This window comes from Marmota marmota, unplaced genomic scaffold (assembly GCF_001458135.2).
Source record: "Marmota marmota marmota unplaced genomic scaffold, marMar, whole genome shotgun sequence".
Classification (NCBI taxonomy): Eukaryota; Metazoa; Chordata; class Mammalia; order Rodentia; family Sciuridae; genus Marmota; species Marmota marmota.
Window position 1 is genome coordinate 2,896,338 of NW_026000079.1, and position 17,557 is coordinate 2,913,894.

General features: G+C 54.6%; 1 protein-coding gene across 2 annotated transcripts in view; it reads left to right on the top strand.

The window, feature by feature from the left end:
- The first annotated feature begins 456 nt into the window (after positions 1-456).
- The window catches only part of Kcnn3 (potassium calcium-activated channel subfamily N member 3), a 150,927-nt gene continuing 133,826 nt past the window's right edge, over positions 457-17,557 (top strand). Inside the window, exon 1 of one of the 2 annotated variants that reach the window (XM_048814767.1) lies at positions 457-1,724. In XM_048814767.1, coding sequence (XP_048670724.1) covers positions 801-1,724 — 924 coding nt within the window. In that variant the 5' untranslated portion in view covers positions 457-800. Of the gene's footprint in view, positions 1,725-2,598; positions 2,743-17,557 lie in introns of those variants that run through there. The other variant, XM_015502815.2, reaches the window with a different exon arrangement.

Sequence of the window (17,557 nt, forward strand, 5' to 3'; positions counted from 1 at the left end):
TCTCCTTGGTAAAATGGGAACATAATGCCCGCCTCCTTGGGTGTCGGGAGGATGTACCTGGAATAATATGTGCGAAACAATCTGTGCCTTAATAAATGTTTGTCTTCCTGAGCTTCTTGCCCCTCATCATGGTGACAGTGCCCCTCCTGAGGAGTCCCTCTGTCCCTCCTTCCCACTGTCCCCGCGGGAGCTTACAACCCTGGTCACCGTGGGTTTGCGGACTTCGGCCATACCTGTCACGGAAAGAGGGCGGCAGCAGTTCTGCTCCAGGGTCGTGGAGCAAAAACTACAGTTCCCAGCCCTCGCTGCGCTGCCGCCCGGCCGGGAGCCTAGGACTGCAGGCCCCTCCTTCGGGGCGGAGCCTGGGAGGGGGCGGAGTTAGGAGGCGGTTGGAGAGTTGAGCCGAGCCAATGAGACCAGCTGCTAATAAGTGGGCTTGGCTTACAGTATAACAGTGGCAGGAGGAGGAAAGCGAAGCTATCGAGCCAGCGAGGAGTGCAGCTCAGCCTGGCCTCACGCGCTCCTAGAGGACCACCTCCTGAGCTAGAGTTCTTTCCCCGCTCCTTCCTTCTCCAAGCTCCCCTGCTGCCCTTCCTCACTGCCCAATACAATGCATTCTTGAGAGGCAGCGTCTGGACTCCAGGCAGCCCCAGAGAACCGAAGCAAGCCAAAGAGAGGACTGGAGCCAAGACACTCTGGTGGGGGAGCTTGGATGCCTGGCTTTCTTTGAGGACATCTTTGGAGCGAGGGTGGCTTTGGGGTGGGGGGTTGTGCTGCAGGGAATCCAGCCAGGCCCCAAGATGGACACTTCTGGGCACTTCCATGACTCGGGGGTGGGGGACCTGGATGAAGACCCCAAGTGCCCCTGTCCATCCTCTGGGGATGAGCAGCAGCAGCAGCAGCAGCAGCAGCAGCAACAGCAGCAGCCGCCACCGCCGCCAGCGCCCCCAGCAGCCCCCCAGCAGCCCCCAGGACCCTCGTTGCAGCCTCAGCCTCAGCCTCCGCAGATTCAGCAGCAGCAGCAGCAGCAGCCACCGCATCCCCTGTCTCAGCTCGCCCAACTCCAGAGCCAGCTTGTCCACCCTGGCCTGCTGCACTCCCCTCCCACTGCTTTCAGGGCCCCCCCTTCGTCCAACTCCACGGCCATCCTCCACCCTTCCTCCAGGCAAGGCAGCCAGCTCAATCTCAATGACCACTTGCTTGGCCACTCTCCAAGTTCCACAGCCACAAGTGGGCCTGGAGGAGGTAGCCGGCACCGGCAGGCCAGCCCCCTGGTCCACCGGCGGGACAGCAACCCCTTCACAGAGATCGCCATGAGCTCCTGCAAGTACAGCGGTGGGGTCATGAAGCCCCTCAGCCGCCTCAGCGCCTCCCGGAGGAACCTCATTGAGGCCGAGCCCGAGGGCCAACCCCTCCAGCTTTTCAGCCCCAGCAACCCCCCGGAGATCGTCATCTCCTCCAGGGAGGACAATCATGCCCACCAGACCCTGCTCCATCACCCCAACGCTACCCACAACCACCAGCATGCCGGCACCACTGCCAGCGGCACCACCTTCCCCAAAGCCAACAAGCGGAAAAACCAAAACATTGGCTATAAGCTGGGACACAGGAGGGCCCTGTTTGAAAAGAGAAAGCGACTGAGTGACTATGCTCTGATTTTTGGGATGTTTGGAATTGTTGTTATGGTGATAGAGACCGAGCTGTCTTGGGGTTTGTACTCAAAGGTAGGGGCTGTGGTTTCTCTTTATACCTTGAACAAAAGGAATATGTAGGGAGAAAAAGAGAGAGAGAGAGAGAGAGAGAGAGAGAGAGAGAGAGAATGAGAGAGAGAAAGGTGGTGGTGGGAGAGGCATTAGCTCAGTTATATGGAACACTCTAACTTCCCATGGTTTTCCTTCTTGATCCCGGGAGAATTCATTCCTCACTTCCTTTTAGGGGGGACATCCCCATACACTGTGTCTAATTTGCAGACTCCGTGTTAGGGAGGATTAAAGAATCCCTTCTGAGAAATCGTTTTTCCTCCTGGCTCACTTGTACTAAAGCATAACCCAGCAGCTTAACGCACCAATTAATTACACTCTGCCTTGATGTGTTTGCCAGTTCCTGCGACTTCCCCTCCTCTCCTCCCTCCCTGCTCCACTCCATTTTCCCCAGGATAAAAAAGAAATAAATGTCTGGGTGGGGGTGGGGGATTCTGTACCCACTGCCCAAGTCCCTTCTATTCTCCTTCTCTTCCCAAGTTTCTATTTCCCTCCTCTTCCCCCAAGAGACTCGGGGCAAAATAGAAAAGCACCGGGTGACCTGAGTCTCCCCAGGGCATTGGGGTAAAAATACAGGCGGAGGAAACCAGCAGTCTCTTCCCTCAGGAAAGAGGACTCAGGGTAAACCTGCTGCTGCCTCATAAACATCCCTTGATAAAAATGGCTACAGGTGTTACCCAGGCAGAGCAGATGGGCACCGCCTTGGCTTCAGCCTGGGGGGACCGCCTCTCCTTGGGATGGGATGACAGGCTTCCCCAGCGGTCCCCGCGAGCCAGCGCCCCCAGCTCAGCCCCGGTTCTCCCCTCCCACCCCAACTCCTTCTCCTCGGGATAAATAAAGATGAGTGCATGTGTGAGTGCGCCCCGGTGGAGACGGCAGGCACAGGCTTCAGGGGGTGCTGGCCCCACCGCTGCAGCCTCTCAGTCGAGCCCCAAGACGGAGGAAGGGGCTTCCCTTGCAGGGGGAGTGGAGATGGAGGAAGGTGGGTTTCCGCTGATGCTCTACTTGCCAGGGAGCCCTTCTGCCATGGGCTGGAAGGCTCGGAGACCTGGGGAACCCCTGGACAAGTGTCTTTCTTCCCACGGTACCCCTCAGCCCCAATTTGTTGGGGTGTGTGTGTGTGCGCGCGTGTGCGTGTGTGTGAGAGACGGATACTTGTGCCTATGCCTGCTTTTCGCTTGGATTTCTCTATTTATTGTCATTTTGGGCAGGGGGTGGCTGGGCTGGCTGGCGGGTAGCTGGGAGGGGCTCAGCTGTTGGAGGATTCAAATAGAGCTTGTTTCAGGCCGGGCACAGCTGCTGCGAGACTGTCACATTCCTTGTTGAAATCCAGCCGCAAAAACCTGGGAGGTGCTGATCGGATTTCCCCCATTCCCAGCATGTCACTTTAACCAGGGGTGGGCGGGCTAGCCCACTCTGGAATCCGGTGGGGCAGACCTGTCAGGCAACCTGAATATTCAGAGTGTAGATTCCCAGGCAGAGAGAGGGTCTTCCGGGGACCCGCCTGCTGTGGGTGGGGGGGGGGCAGCCCCAGCCGAGGGCAGCCCTGGGAAGCTGCTCAGTCTAAATAGCTCCTGCCCCTCAGTGAGCCGAGAAGCAAGTGGGGTTTCCCCTGGAAACGCAGCTCACTGAGTCATTCCTTGAAATAAGCCTCTGAGTCTGCGGGTCCCTCTGCTCACTGCTTTCTCAGAGTCACCTCTCCTGCTGGGCGCTCTGCTTCCGGAGATAGGGCTGGCAGCCACCTTGGGCCAAGGCCTGTATCCCTCCAGTCATTCCCAGGGGGTCAGCAGTCCTTCCTAGGGGAGAACCGATAAAGGCCCAAGGGCAGGGGCCGAGGGGAAGAGGCAACACCAGCGCATCCTCTTTCGGTGACCCTTGTGGTTTGAGCTCTTAAGGAAACGGCTTTTCCCAAAGACAGTGGCCATGCTCAGGGAAAGGGTTTTTTCCAGAGCTGGGGAGGCAGGCTGTGGGTGACTGAAGGGTGAAGTGACCCGAGGTGCTTGGCTTCTTCTGTTCCTAAGTCACTGACCCTCTGACTGGTGGTGGCACAGAGAGGGCAACGGTACAGAGGGTCCTGCTTGCCTCAGCTGGTGAGGTGGCTCTTCTTGTGCACCCTTGGGCTGGGATTGGGGCAGGCAGGGCTCCCTTTAACCTGCTTACCCTCTGTCCTTCCATCTGGATCCCCATGTTCTGAGTCACCTATGGGACAACTATTTTCTGGGCGTCTTGTATGTGCCAGGCCCTGTGGACCCAAAGTGGGGAGACGGGGAGGATATCCCTGTCTTGCCTGGGTGCAGGTGGCATTGTGTCAAAGAATCAGATCAAGGTTGGAGTCCTAGGTCGGCCACTTGCAGTGTGTGATCTTGGGTAAGTCATGCAGCCTGGAACGCATTGCCCAGCCGTCAAGAGGGAGATTGAGTCAGAGGAGCGTAAGGCACTCAGCTGGTGCCGGCTCAATACACGGGGCCTCTTGTGATTATGGTAAGAAGAGAGACAGATTTTAAAAAAAATCAATCTAACTCTGGCTCTAGAATCAGTGGGAACCAAGACTTGTTATTGGAGGAGAGAAGTTATTAGAGGGGGCTGACTGTGGCCAGAGACCACTTTTAACCATGGGTCTGTTTTGGGGGGAGGTGAGCATCTGCCCCTCAGCTTCGTGGAGGAATGGGCTCTGGGACAGGAGTGTTTGGGTTAGGGTGAAAAATTGCCATGGGAGAGCTTAGAGACACTCCAGTAGCCCTGGGGACAGATGAGTGACACTCCATTTTGCTTCAGAGCTTGTGTGATGCTTGGCTTGGCTGGCCAGTGTGAGGCAGGAGGATGGACAGGGTGACCATGGGCACCCCAGTCAGGCTGGGTAAATTTGCATCTCTGGTGGCAGCTCCCTCTCAAAGGCCTTGAGGAGGAGGACACTATTGTTTCCCCCAGTGATTGAAGATGTGCCTGTGCCTTGTGCCCGGGTCGCTGGGTTCTGAAGTTCTCGGCCTTTCTTTCTGGGTTTGTGGCTTTTCTGCCTGTCTTGGGCTGGTGTCTGTTCTGGGGAAGGGATGCGCTACCCAGGCTTGGTCTCTTGAGGAGGAACATGGCGCGTACCCGGAGCGGGTTCAGAGTCGATGCAAAGGGGAGCCAGCGTGAGTGAGGAGGTTGAGAAATCAGGACAGAATGATCCCCGGCTCCCACCCTCACAGGCCGTAGGCGATGACACTGGCAGGCGGCTCTGCTGAGCGCTGGGGTTTCCGCCTGGAGCAGGGAGGCAGGGCGCAGGTACGAGGCGGCTGCTCTTTCTGAGAGACGCCGAGATGGTCCTAATAGGTCTAAAGGCACTGGGCTTCCCCTGACCTGAGTGGGGACTCTGCTTTCTTTTCTTAAATGAGTGGCTTTCCTCTCTGCAGCTTAGGGCCAGATCCTGTTGAGAAATCTTGGTGATACTCACTATTCCTCTATCAGGGTCAGAGCAAAGAGGATTTGGGGTCCTTCTTATTGTTCTTTATTTTCTTCTAGAGCTGGTTTTCCTCTCCGGGGTCCAGAGTTAGAGATGGGGCCGGCCTGCCTTCCCCCTCCTCCTCGGGTTGTGGACCCCTCCACCCCCTCCCCAGCTTGATGGTGGTGGGGCTGTGGCCTCTCTCCAGTGAGCCAGTCACCAGGGCTATGGGGTGGTCTCGTGGGAGGCTGGGACACTCTGGCGCAGCAGGGGGCACTTTTCACTAATCCTGTACAACCTCAAACACTTCCCCACCCTCGATTTCAAAATTCATCTGAGTTTCCCTTCTCAGGCAGAGCCATCCTCTGCCCACCCCCTGCCCCTCCTGCCTAGGCGACCAGCGTCCTGCCCCTCCTTCCTTCCGGCTGCCTCTGGCTCCTCCCTGCACCTTTGCTGGGTCCGTTGCCCAGGTAACTCAGCTGCACTCAGAGGCGTCCACGTGAAGGTGCTTGCTGGCGCCCTGTCTACTCCCATGAGGAGCTGCTTTTCTCACCTCTGACCTTGGAGGCCACCCAGACGGCAGGCTTCTCCTCATGCCCAGAGGAGTCAACTCCTGGCCATTCACTCTTCAAAGAGAATGGTATCCCTTAGGCCAGGGCCGACTTGCTGCCTGTCTTTTTGCTGAATGCACAGGGGTCAGGGAGTCCACCTCTGGCCTCCATCTGGAATGGTCAATGGTACCCCGTTCTTTTTACTTTTTGGTGCTGGGGATCAAACCAGGGCCTTTTGCATGCTACACAAACACTTTCCCATTGAGCCGCTTCCCCAGCCCCAGTAGCATCTCAGTCCCGGGCTCTGCCCTGCCCTGCCCTGTCTCCAAAAAGGCAGTGCAGAAGCAGGTGCTGTGGGGTGAATGACTGTGTTCCTGCGAGGCCCAGGTGCCCCTGGGGGTGGGCAGGTGGCTGTCAGAGCAGGTTCTAGTGTGATTGAGAGGACCCTGGGGCACGGTGTTGATGGTCCAGGCATGCTGGGAAGTGGGAATAGGACAGGTTCCTTTCCCAGACCCTCGCTGGGGAGGACCTGGAGAGTTCCAGAAGGCAGAAGACTGTGAAGGCTTTGACCACAGGCAGTAGCCTGAGAGCCAGCTGCCAAGGGACTCCAGGGCCACATTTGATTGTCACAGGTCACACTGAGTGTGTTGTCCCCGAGGAGGGCCAATGACTTCTGGCAGTGTGAAAACAGGCTCTCACCCCCCCAGGATGATGACCAACTTATTTATAATCTTTGTGGACAGTCAGCAAATGAGTCAAGCGTTTGTAACCCACAGGGGGACGGCTAACTTTTTAGCTGTGCCTTCCTCTGCATGTCACCACACTATTTATAACTGTCCTGGGGAAGGCTTCACAGTCCGTCCGGGCTTCCCCTCCCCTCAGGCGGCATTATCTGGGTGTATGGGCACTGGCCTGACGGTTGGGCGTTTGTCCCCTGAACAGGCTCATTAGAAAGCTATTTGACGCCTCCTGTTTCCCTTAGTTAGCTTTCAGGAAGGGGGTGCCCTGTCTACTCCCCGAGTAGCTGCTGTGAGGCCACCGCCAAAAGATCCGCTTTAAAAAGTGTTAGGCAAAGAAAAACAAAATAAGACAAAAATGCAAGTGAGCTGTGCAGTGAACCCGAGACCTGATGGAAATGTCCAATCCCAACAGGGAGCTGGGGTTCTACGGCCGTCATCTGTGAAGCCTATCTGGGGGAGAAAATAAGAAAGTGTGTGTGGGGGGGTGGGGGGTGGGGGGTGGCTGTGTGTTGATGAAATACCACTTTTCCCTGGCTCAGTGACAGGAAGACCAGGGTTCTCATTGGGAACTGTTTTTCTTCTCTTGCTTTCAGAAATCCCTAAGGGGGAGAGAAACAAGAAAGTCCCCTCGTCCTCTTTAAATAATGAGGGTGGGGATTCTAGGACTGCTGTTCTCAGGAGCTGTGGGGAGGAAGGTTCTAGTGCCTTTTCTCCTGGTGAGGAGAGTCCAGAGGGGGCTAGTGGGTTTTTAGGGGTCCTTCCCCCCACCCCTGTCATTCCACCCCCAGGGGCTCAAATGGGATCTGGGAGGCAGGAGAGGAGGCGGGGCTGGGGGCAGGACAATCCTGCTGTACCTCGATGCCCAGCCTCCTCGGTGCTGGAGTGTTGCCGGGTGACAGGAGAGAGAGGGCGAGGACCTTTGTTGAGCAGTGGATGACTGCACATCAGAAAGCCCTAGACCTAGGTGATCCTCGAGGCGTCTGTTGCAGACGAGGTCACTGGCTGGGAGCCCCGGTCCTGGTCCTTTTCACTCTCAAGGTCATGCCCTTTCCCTTGCCTGCTGTGCTATTGGAGAAAGAGATTATTTATTATTTTTTTTTTGTGTGTGTGTATGTGTGGTTCTGGGGAACCCAGGGCCTTGCGTATACCAAGTGCTGTACCCTGGGCTATATCCCCAGCCCAAATTGCTTAGATTCAAATCAAGATCTATGGGTCCGAGGCCAGAGATGCAACATGTTGAGACAGGAGGCTGTCTACCAAGAATGCGCAGGAAGGACTGGACGTGGGAGGGGGACGTCAGTGTGGCCAAGAGAAGGCAGGGGTCTTTGGGGCCACCAGGGAGAGGGCTACCTGTGGCGTAGCCTGAGCTCAGGGTGAGGCCGTGGAGAGGCCCATGGTGGGTCCCTGAGATGTCACACTACAGGGTTTGGTGATACTGCCCTCATGGTGATACTGGACAAGCTGTGGGGTAGGTGTGGGGATTACAGAGGAAACAGGAGCCTGTCCTTCAAAGAGCTGGTGGAGGCTCCTGCCGTGGCCCCACCCCGCCCCAAGCCTCAGTGACCACTTTTTTTTTTAAAATATTTTATTTACATTTTAGTTTTCGGCAGATACAACATCTTTGTTTGTATGTGGTGCTGAGGATCGAACCCGGGCCGCACCCATGCCAGGCGAGCGCGCTACCGCTTGAGCCACATCCCCAGCCCCATCAGTGACCGCTTTCACACACAACGCTCTCAGCTCTGTCCGGCTCCTTCTGCGTCCTCTTGCTCCCTCTCCAGTGCTGCCGCATGGTCACTTCCCAGGGGTCGTCTATGTGGGCTCAACATCTTACATCCTACAGGTATTTCCATGCCTGTGTCCCTCATGGTCCCACAATGGCCTCAGGAGTCGTCACAACCAATTGAATTTCACAGATGAAAAAACAGAGCGGCAGGTTTCTGTGGCTTTGTCCAGGTGGTCACAGGACTGAGTGGCTGAACGCCAGGTGCAGGACAAATGGCTCTGGAATGAGGCTCAGGTCTCCAGTGCGTTGCCAGCCGCCACCACAAACCTCTGCTGGGAACTGGAGAGGAGACTGCTAGGACTCTCTAGGCTCCTGGTTCTAGAATTTTCTTCCTTACCCTGGAATCCCCTTTCCCTGCCTCCTGACTGGGCCTCATGTCAGCTGCAGTCCGTGCTGAGGAAGGGCTGCCTCTGCTCCGAGGGACCCTGGGGAGGGCTCCCACATCCTACTTCCAGTCCCTCCCCCCGTCTGGCCTTCCATTTCTTTAGTTTAAAAATAAGAGCGGACCCCCGTTCCCTTCTCTGGGATTTTGTCATCTGACTCCAGGTCACGGTCCATCTCAGAGATGAGCAAGCCCTGGTCCTCCAGCTCACGTTCTGGAGGAGCGTCCCGAGGGCTGGACTGGTTTGTGATCTTGGTGCTCACAAGGAGGAAGACAGTAACTGAGGCCGGGGACGTTGGGCTCCCTGGGAGGTGGAGTGGTCCCGAAGGGCCGGACAGCTGGAATGGGAGGGTCATGGGCAGGGGCCTGTCGCTCAGTGTGTATCGAACACGGCTGGTTGCGTGGGGGGCAGCCTGAAGTCCCTGCTGGGCGGTCACCACAGGGAGGGAGAGAAGACGGAGCGTGTCTCTGGGACTAGGCCTACTCTGAGAGGCTCTGGATGGGAAGCGAAATGCCCATGGCAGGGGCTTGAGCAGTGACGGATTCAACGTTGAGTGAACTGTCAGGAGCTCAGTGCTAAGGCCTGGGATCTGGGTTCAAATCCTGCCTCGGTGGTGTACAGTGGGGGCTCTTGGGAAGTTTACTGGACCTGGATCCTGTTTCTTCAGATGGTAAAGGTGAACCCCAACCCCGATGTGTAGGAAGACCCCCAGCACAGAGCAAGGTACCCAGCGAGCCCCAGTATCTGCCAGCTGTTGCTTGTATTAGTTATTAGAAGATGCCACCCGGAGGATCACACTGGAGAGACATGACTGTGGGTGTCACCTGTGCATGTCCCACAGGTTGCTGTCAAGGAGGTGTGTCACTGGTAGGAGGAAGGGTCTCTGGAAGAGGAGGGACAGGCCCCGTGTCCCATAACGTCCTTACTTCTGGTGGCAGGTTACCCGGGCGTGTTTCTGGATGGTCTTGGGGAGAGGGAAGTGGATAGTTTTCTGGAAGGTGGGGCTGGACCTCTGACACCGTCTTGTCCCGTGGGGCCGGTTACTCTCCGCCCCGAGCTGGCCGTCTGTGGTCTGGGCATAGCTTATTGGACGTGGACATTCACCCTGGACAGGTGGAGAGAGAGCAAAAATAAACCCATGGGGCCGGGCCAGAGGCTGAGAGGCCTAGAGGAAGGTCAGGGGGACACGGGGACACAAGATGACCAGGCAGAAAGAGGCCGGGAGGCTGGGCCCCAGGGAGAGGGCTGACAGGAAGGAGGAGAGTGCTCCGTGGCCTGGACGTGTTGTCAGGAGAACACGACTTTCCCTTCAGGACTCAGGAGGGTGGTTTCTAGAATTCCAAGGGCGCTTTCTGCCTCGAATACCTGCTTACAACACCAGGGCTGCGGCCATTGGTGACTTTCCCCAGCCGGTGCCAAGGGGCACCGAGGGCAGCTGGGTAGGGGAGGGGTGACCCCGACCTGCCTGTGTGGAAGCCATTCTCCCCCCACCAAGCCTGGTCACAAGGTAGCCAGGGTTGTCGTCTGAGCAGAGCCTTGGTGACACTAAATGAACAGCATGCAAATGATGTGTGAAGTAATATGCAAATTGGCGTCTGTTATTTCTGAGTCAGCTTCTTGGGCATTTTTCTTAAGGGACAAGAGCGGTGCTTTGTGTCAAATGAACAGGAGAGTGGGCTTCAGGGATCCTCCTTCAAGGGCCGCAGAGGCTGGTCCACATGTGTTGAGTTTCAGGTTATAGACGGCAAGGCCCAGAAAGGTGGGTGCCTTGCCCAGCGTTGCCCAGCAAACGGGTAGATCAGCTGACCAGATTGAGCCACCTCTCCTGGTGACCTGTAGGTGGCTCTGAACAGAAGGAGGCCCTGTGGGGAGGCAGGAAGAAACGGTACCAGGCGCTAATTCTGGCCCACTCCTTATTGCTGGGTTTCCCGAAGGCCCGTGACTCAACCTCTCTGAGCCTCAGTTTCCCCATTTATAAACGATGAGAATCTTGATAACGGCTGGGTAAGTGGCCCGCGCAATGGCTGGCGCAGTCAGTCCAGGCTGCCAGCGAATGGCGGTCCCTCCTCGCGCCTTCGCCTGAGTTGGCACCTGCCTGCAAGCTCAGGTTCCACCAGCAGGAATTTCTGCCCGGCCTTTTCTCCTTTTGGAGATTCTTGATTTTAACAAATTGGGGCTTGGCCATTTTCTTTCTTTTCTGAATTCCAGTGGGGGAGATGTTGGCTCTCTAAATAGCTCCTGCACGTGAGAATGCCTGCAGCCCTGACCGGGTGGTGGCCCTCTCTCCTGAGGGGAGGCTCAGGGTAGCCCTGTTGCTCCCTCTGGGTGGGACCATTGTATTTGGAGGGGCGTGGAGCCGTATGGCATAGGGTGGCATGACTCTGGGGGCATATCTGCTTGGTGTGGATCATGCCTTCCCTGAACGGCCTCGCTGAGTTTGCCTGGGTAGGCAAGGCCCCTGTGGGTAAGGCCGGGCTTGGACTATGCTTACAGGGCTCCGAGGCCCAGAGAAGCTCTGTGATTTCTCCAAGGCCACTCAGCATTGCAAGCAGCAAAGGTAGAGCAGGAACCCAAGGATTCTGTGTTTTAGTCCTTGTTTCTTGTTTTCTTTCTTCCAAGCCCGTACCCTAAACATCCTAAGTTCCAGGAGTGCAGAAGGTCTGTGGACCAAGTACTGAGTCAGCTCTGGGGGTCTGCCCTCCACCAAACGGGCTGCTCGGTGTTCCTATAGAACTCAAGCTTCAGCACAGCCCGAGGCAGGCCTGGCAATTTAGCTGTGGAGGGTTGGGTGGCTTCCGAGTCTGGAAAGTGGGCTCTATTTCCTCCTATTAAGGGTGGAACTNGCAACCCATTCCAATTTTGATCCCATTCTTGTAGTTATACATGATATGGTGTTATACTGGTCATGTATTCATATATGAGTATAGGAAAGTTATGTCCAATTCATTCTACTCTCTTTACTACTGCCAACCTCCCTTTCTTCCCTTCATTTCCCTTTGTGTAATCCAATGAACTTCTATACTTCCTCTCCCTACCCTCCCTTGTTAAGGGTTAGCATCTACATATCCGAGACAACATTTGACCTTTATATTTTATTTTAAGAAAGGGTCTTGTAAGTTACTGAGGCTGGCTTTGAACTTGGAATCCCCCTGCCTCAGCTTCCTGAGCCGCTGGGATTACAGGTGTGGGCCACCAGGCCTGGTGACCTGGAATCTTATCAAGGACCGAAAAAGAGAAGAGATGGGGAGGAAAAGAAAAGAAATATTTATTTATTTGATTAATATATCTTTTAGTTGTCGAGACACAAGGCCTTTATTCATTTATCGTTTATGTGGTGCTGAGGATTGAACCCAGGGCCTCACACGTGCCAGGCCAGTGCTCTACCACTGAGCCCCAGCCCCAGCCCCCAGAGCGAGTATTTGTTATGTGCTTTTTATAGCTCATCTCGTTAAATCCTCCTGACAACACGGTGAGGTGAATATACCCACCCCCATTTGGCCGAGGACAGGCTTGAGGTTGGGAGAGGTGAGGTGACTTGCCCAGTGGCTTCCTCTTAGCTGGGAAGCAGTGGAGTTGGGATTCAAACCCAGGGCCGGGTCTCTGCTGGCTCCAGCCGCAGATGGGCTTGTGCAGGGCATCTCCTGGGCTCTTTTGAACCAGGGGGATGTCTTGTCTCTCACAGTTCTCAACCCCTGTCCCCTGCCCTTCCAGCTCCCCCCGGAGCTTTGGTGGGCCACTTGGGCTCACGGATGGTGCGGGGAGGTGGAGGGGTGCTGTCGATTTAGTGCAGAGGTGTGTTGAGTCTCCAGGAGCCAGTGACAGGGCAGGCCGGGCGGGGGCCCGGGAAGTCTCCACGGGTGGAGGGGGTCAGCTGAGCCATCTAAAGCAGGCACTCTGGGTTCTCGTCCCAGCTCTGTGGTTTCTGGCTGCGCAGCCTCGTGGAGGGAGCTGACCTTCGTCTCCGTCTCCAGGTCTGGCTGACGAAACGGGGACGAGGATGTTTTCTCTCTCTGGAGATCATGTGTCCTGAAGAGTGACGGAGACAAGATGCAGGGAGGACACCTGGTCAGGGCTTGGTGCATACCTGCTGTTGGTACTGTTGGTTTCTCATGGTGTAACTCGGAAAACCCCAAATGCAGACTTCTTTCCCCAAACCTGGAGGACTGGAGTGAGACCCACTCCTGGCCCCTGCCTCCTCCAGCAGGATCATCTGGCCCTCAGGCTCTGTACCCCTGGCTCCCCACCCCAATTTCATATAGATGCTCAGGCCTTCTGTCCCCGCTGTCCATGAGCCCCTCACCAGATCCCCCAGCCCCTCTGTCCCCATCCCCTCTGCTTCTTGAGCCTGGGTCTTGAGTTGGTAAGTGCTGGCGAGGACCTGCTCTATGCCAGCTGCTCGGATCAGCTCTGAGCTTCACCACTGAGCAGACCCGGGGCTCACCGTCTGGTGGGGGAGGCAGCCCTTGACCAAGGAATGGCAGGTGTGAGTTCTATTCCTCTCTCCCCCAGGACTAGGGGTGAGCTGGGGGGTGCTCTCCTGCTGTGCTACAGCCCCGCCCTTCTTGTTTTTTATTTTGAGAAGTGTCTTATGAAGTTGCCCAGGCTGGCCTTAAACTTGCTATCCTCCTGCCTCAGCCTCCCGTGGTGTTGAATCACAGGCGGGCGCCACGGCAGCTTTAACCCTGGATGGATTCGAGTCTCCGTCCTGGCTCTGTCCCTTCCTGGCTGTGGGCCTTTGGGAAATTGCTTCCATACTTTGATTCTCAGTGTCCTTGTGGAGGTTGCGGGGGGTGGGGGGGTTGTCATTGTAACCCGGGTGCTGGGGCTGCTGCGAGGAGTCAGTGACATGCTGCTGTCAGAGCAGGTGTGATGTGGGTTTGGTCTGTGTGAGGTCAGCAAAGGTCAGCAGAGCTTGTGGGTGGAGAGAACCGCCAGGCACGGCCCAGCACACTTGTCCCTGGCCTCTGTTTTGTCATCTGGAGAATGGGAGCGATGAGCGGGAGGAACAGGAGCTTCCATTGGCGGTCTTTGGAAGGGCAGTGGGGGTCCCCCGGAATTGGCAGCTGCGGCGTTCCTGGGTGCGGGGTCTGTTGGATGGTGGGCTGGGGAGGTTTGTCTTCCGTCCCCAAGTGAAAACCTGTGAAGGCATTGTGGCTAAGTGGATTTCCTCGCTCTCAGGAGACAGCTGAGAGACAGGCCTTCTGGCCAGCCGCCCTCCCTGACGCCTCCTGCCTGCAGGCCAGCCCTTGGCACGAGGCCCGCTTGTCTCCTGAACCCTCCTCGCAGCAGGGATTTAATTACTATAATGTAAGGAGCCGTGGCTCGGGGCCTTCTGGCAGAGGGGAAGCAGATTTGTCTTCTCACTGGGAGAATAAAAATCGATGGAAAGGAAAGGAAATGTGCCTTCCCCTGACTTTTCTGGGACTTTTCTGGGGTGGGCCGAGAGGAGCAGGGCAGCAGGGGACACAGTGTTCAACCAGAGACCCTTGGCACCTCCACGGGCCTTCCCCGGATGGCTTGGCTAGGCTGCCTCTGTTTCCCCAATGACCCCGGCCAACAGATCAGTAGCCACATGTTAAGCACCTACTATGCGCTAGGCACTGCCCTTGACAAACTTTCAGCTGAATAGCAAGTCCAGGCATAAAAACAGATGATTTTATCCATGCAACAAATAGTTATTGAGCACCTATTGTGTGCGGGCATTTTATTCTAGGTGCTGTGGATACTAGGGAAAATGACATCAGTCAATTACATATGGTGTTATGTTATGTTAGAAGTGCTATGATGGAAAACAAAGCAGCAATGAGAGGCATTAGATTTTGAGGGGAGCGTGGGCGTTTTATTTATTTATTTATTTTTGGTACCAGGGATTGAACCTAGGGGTGCTTAACCACTGAGCCACATCCCCAGCCCTTTTAATATTTTATTGAGAGACAGGGTCTCGCTGAGTTGCTTAGGGCCTCACTAAGTTGCTGAGGCTGGCTTTGAACTTGCGATCATTCTGCCTCAGCCTCCTGAGCTGCTGGGGTTACAGGTGTGTGCCACCATGCCTGACCTGGTTATTTTATTTGATGATTATTATTTTGTTTTGTAACATTGGGGATTGTGCCTATAACTGAGCTACATCCCAGTCCTATCTATCTATATCTATATCTATATCTATATCTATATATACCTATATATATCTATATATCTATATCTATATATCTATATCTATATCCATATCTATCTATCTATCTATCTATCTATCTATATATCTATCTATATCTATCTATATCTATCTATCTATCTATCTATCTATATATATATATTTTTTTAGTTGTTGATGGACTTTATTTTACATGTGGTGCTGAGAATCGAACCCAGTGCCTTACACATCCCAGGCAAGTGCTCTACGACTGAGCCACAAGCCCAGCCTGAGTCCTTTATAGTTTTTATTTTGAGACTTGCTAAATAGCTGAGGCTGGCCTTGAACTTGGGATCTTCCTGCCTCAGCCTCCCGAGTCGTCAGGATTGTAGGCATGTGCCACAGTGCACTGAGAATGCTCAGGGAAGGCCTTACTGAGAATGTGATATTGGTGAAAGATCTAAGGGTGATTTCCTCTTTGAGGAACAAGGAAATAGGAACAGGAAGGTCCTGGGTCAGTTGTGGTCAGGACAGCCCTGTCCAAAAGAAACAGAATGCGAACTGCATCTGTCATTTAGGTTTCCTAGTAGCCATATTTTAAGAAGAGAAATGTGAAATTAATGTTAATATATTTCATTTAACCTGATATAACCAAAATATTATAATTTCAATGTGTAATTAATGTAAAATATTATTAATGAAATATTTCACACTCTATTTTTTATACTAAGTCTTTGAGGTTGGGTGGGTACCATGTTTGCAGCCTGTGTCAATCAATCAGACACTAAACGTTCATTGGAAATACCTAATTTGTATTTAGAATTCATTAAGTTATAGTGAAATAAACACCCAAGTTATCAAAAGCATACTCAAGAGTTTTCCAGTAAATGAATGTTGCATTTGTTTTTAAATTAAAAATTGACAACGAAATGCATGAAAGGCCAAGCGCAGTGGCCCATGCCCGAATTCCCAGTGGCTCAGGAGGATCTCGAGTTCAATGCCAGCCTCAGCAACTTAGTGAGGCCCTAAGCAACTCAGCGAGACCCCATCTCTAAATAAAATATGAAAAAGGGCCGGGGACGTGGCTCAGTGGTCAAGAGCCCCTGGGTTCCATCCCCGGTATCCCCCCTCAAAAAAAAAAAAAAGATGCATGTAAAACCCGGTTGCATGGCCACATTGCAGGGCTCGGTGGACCATGTGGCTGAGTGTGTGTACCAGACAGTTCTCAGGCAGCAGGGTGGCCCGTGAGGCTGACTTGGTGAGTGACGGGTGATGACAGGAGAGGAAGCCGCAGACTCTGCAGGGCTCTGTGGACATTATGATGAATTTCACTTTCCTCTCGGTCAGATGGGAGCAGGTGGAGGGTTGTGAGTAGAGAGGTGAGGAACCCACAGGGAGGCGAGGTCAGGGGAACCCTGTGAGAAGTTGTGGTGACGGTCCCGTGGAGGGTGGTGGTGACTGGGATGTGGTGGTGGAAGTGAGATGGTAAAATGCTTGCGTCTTCTGAATATCCGGAAAGACGAGTTTTCTGGTGAACTGGATGCATTGGGGAGGGGGAGGGGTGAGGGGGAGGGCAGATGAGGGTGAGGCCAAGGCTTCTGGTTCAAGCAACTGGAAGGAACGGAGGAGACTATGGGAGAAGCAGTTTTTGGGGAAGAGGACATTTGCCGTTGGACCTGTCAGATTTAAGGTGTGTCCCTTTCAATGTAACATGGTGGACTATGCCTTAGAAGTTGTGAGAGTTGACAGGGCAGGCACTTGGGGCCACGGAAGCCTTCTGCCATGGGCCTCTGCCTTCCAGAGGAAGGTTTGGAGCAACTTTAAAACATTTCCAATAAATCATCTGTGTACATTTGGTGTTCACTCCGTGGAGGTCACTGGAAGTTACTGGGTGGGTCCATATTTCAAGGTCAAATCTCCCTCTTTCCCTGATGACCCCAGAGCAGTTTGATGAATATAGACTCATAAATGATCAGAACCCCCCTCTTCCCCTTAGCATGGCTGGAAATCCTGATATTATGGAAAGTTACTGAAATAATTCAAATGTTCAGCCCCTTCAGCTCCCAGGGCAGCGTGTATGTGTGTGTGTGTGGGGGGGGGGTGAATGATCCTGGAGGGGTGGAATGACCTACCCAAGGACTCACAGCTGGCGGGAGGGGCGGTGTCAATGTTGGGCATCAGCAGCCTCAAGGCCAACCAACTGGCCTAGTGTCCAAAAGTCCTCAGAGTTCGCAGGGCTCTCAGAAACTGGTCAGGGAGGCCACCATATCTGGGGGAAGTGTGGGGAGGGAGCAGGAATGGCCTTTAAGGTCCTCTCTCAACCCTCCCTGACGCTGGGACCTGGGCCACCCCACGTGGGCAGCCCAGGCCTGCTGGGCATGGGACTTCTGATCTGGGTTCAGAGCTGATCCCTGGCCCTTATTGGCCGCCTGACTTTAATGATTCATCTTTGCGTCCAGTTGTCTGTTGCATGGGGCTGAGGGCCCTGCCTTGTAGGAGTTTTGTGATGTGAATGACCTGAATCCAGTGACTTGACACTTTGTTAAAGCTGATTTCCTTTCCTGCTTGCACATGAAGCCTAAGAAATGCCCATGCCCCACCGCTGGAGTGGAGGGAGGGGTGCCGAGGGGACACCTGGGCCGGCCCGGGGCTGGAGAGGCTGAGAAGGAGCATGCACAGGAGAGAAGCGAGGTCAGGGGGAGGTCGAGACCTGGGATCTAACTGGCCTTTCCTTAACTGGGACACTTTTACTCTCCAGGGAGACATGGAGCCAAGTCTGGAGACATTTA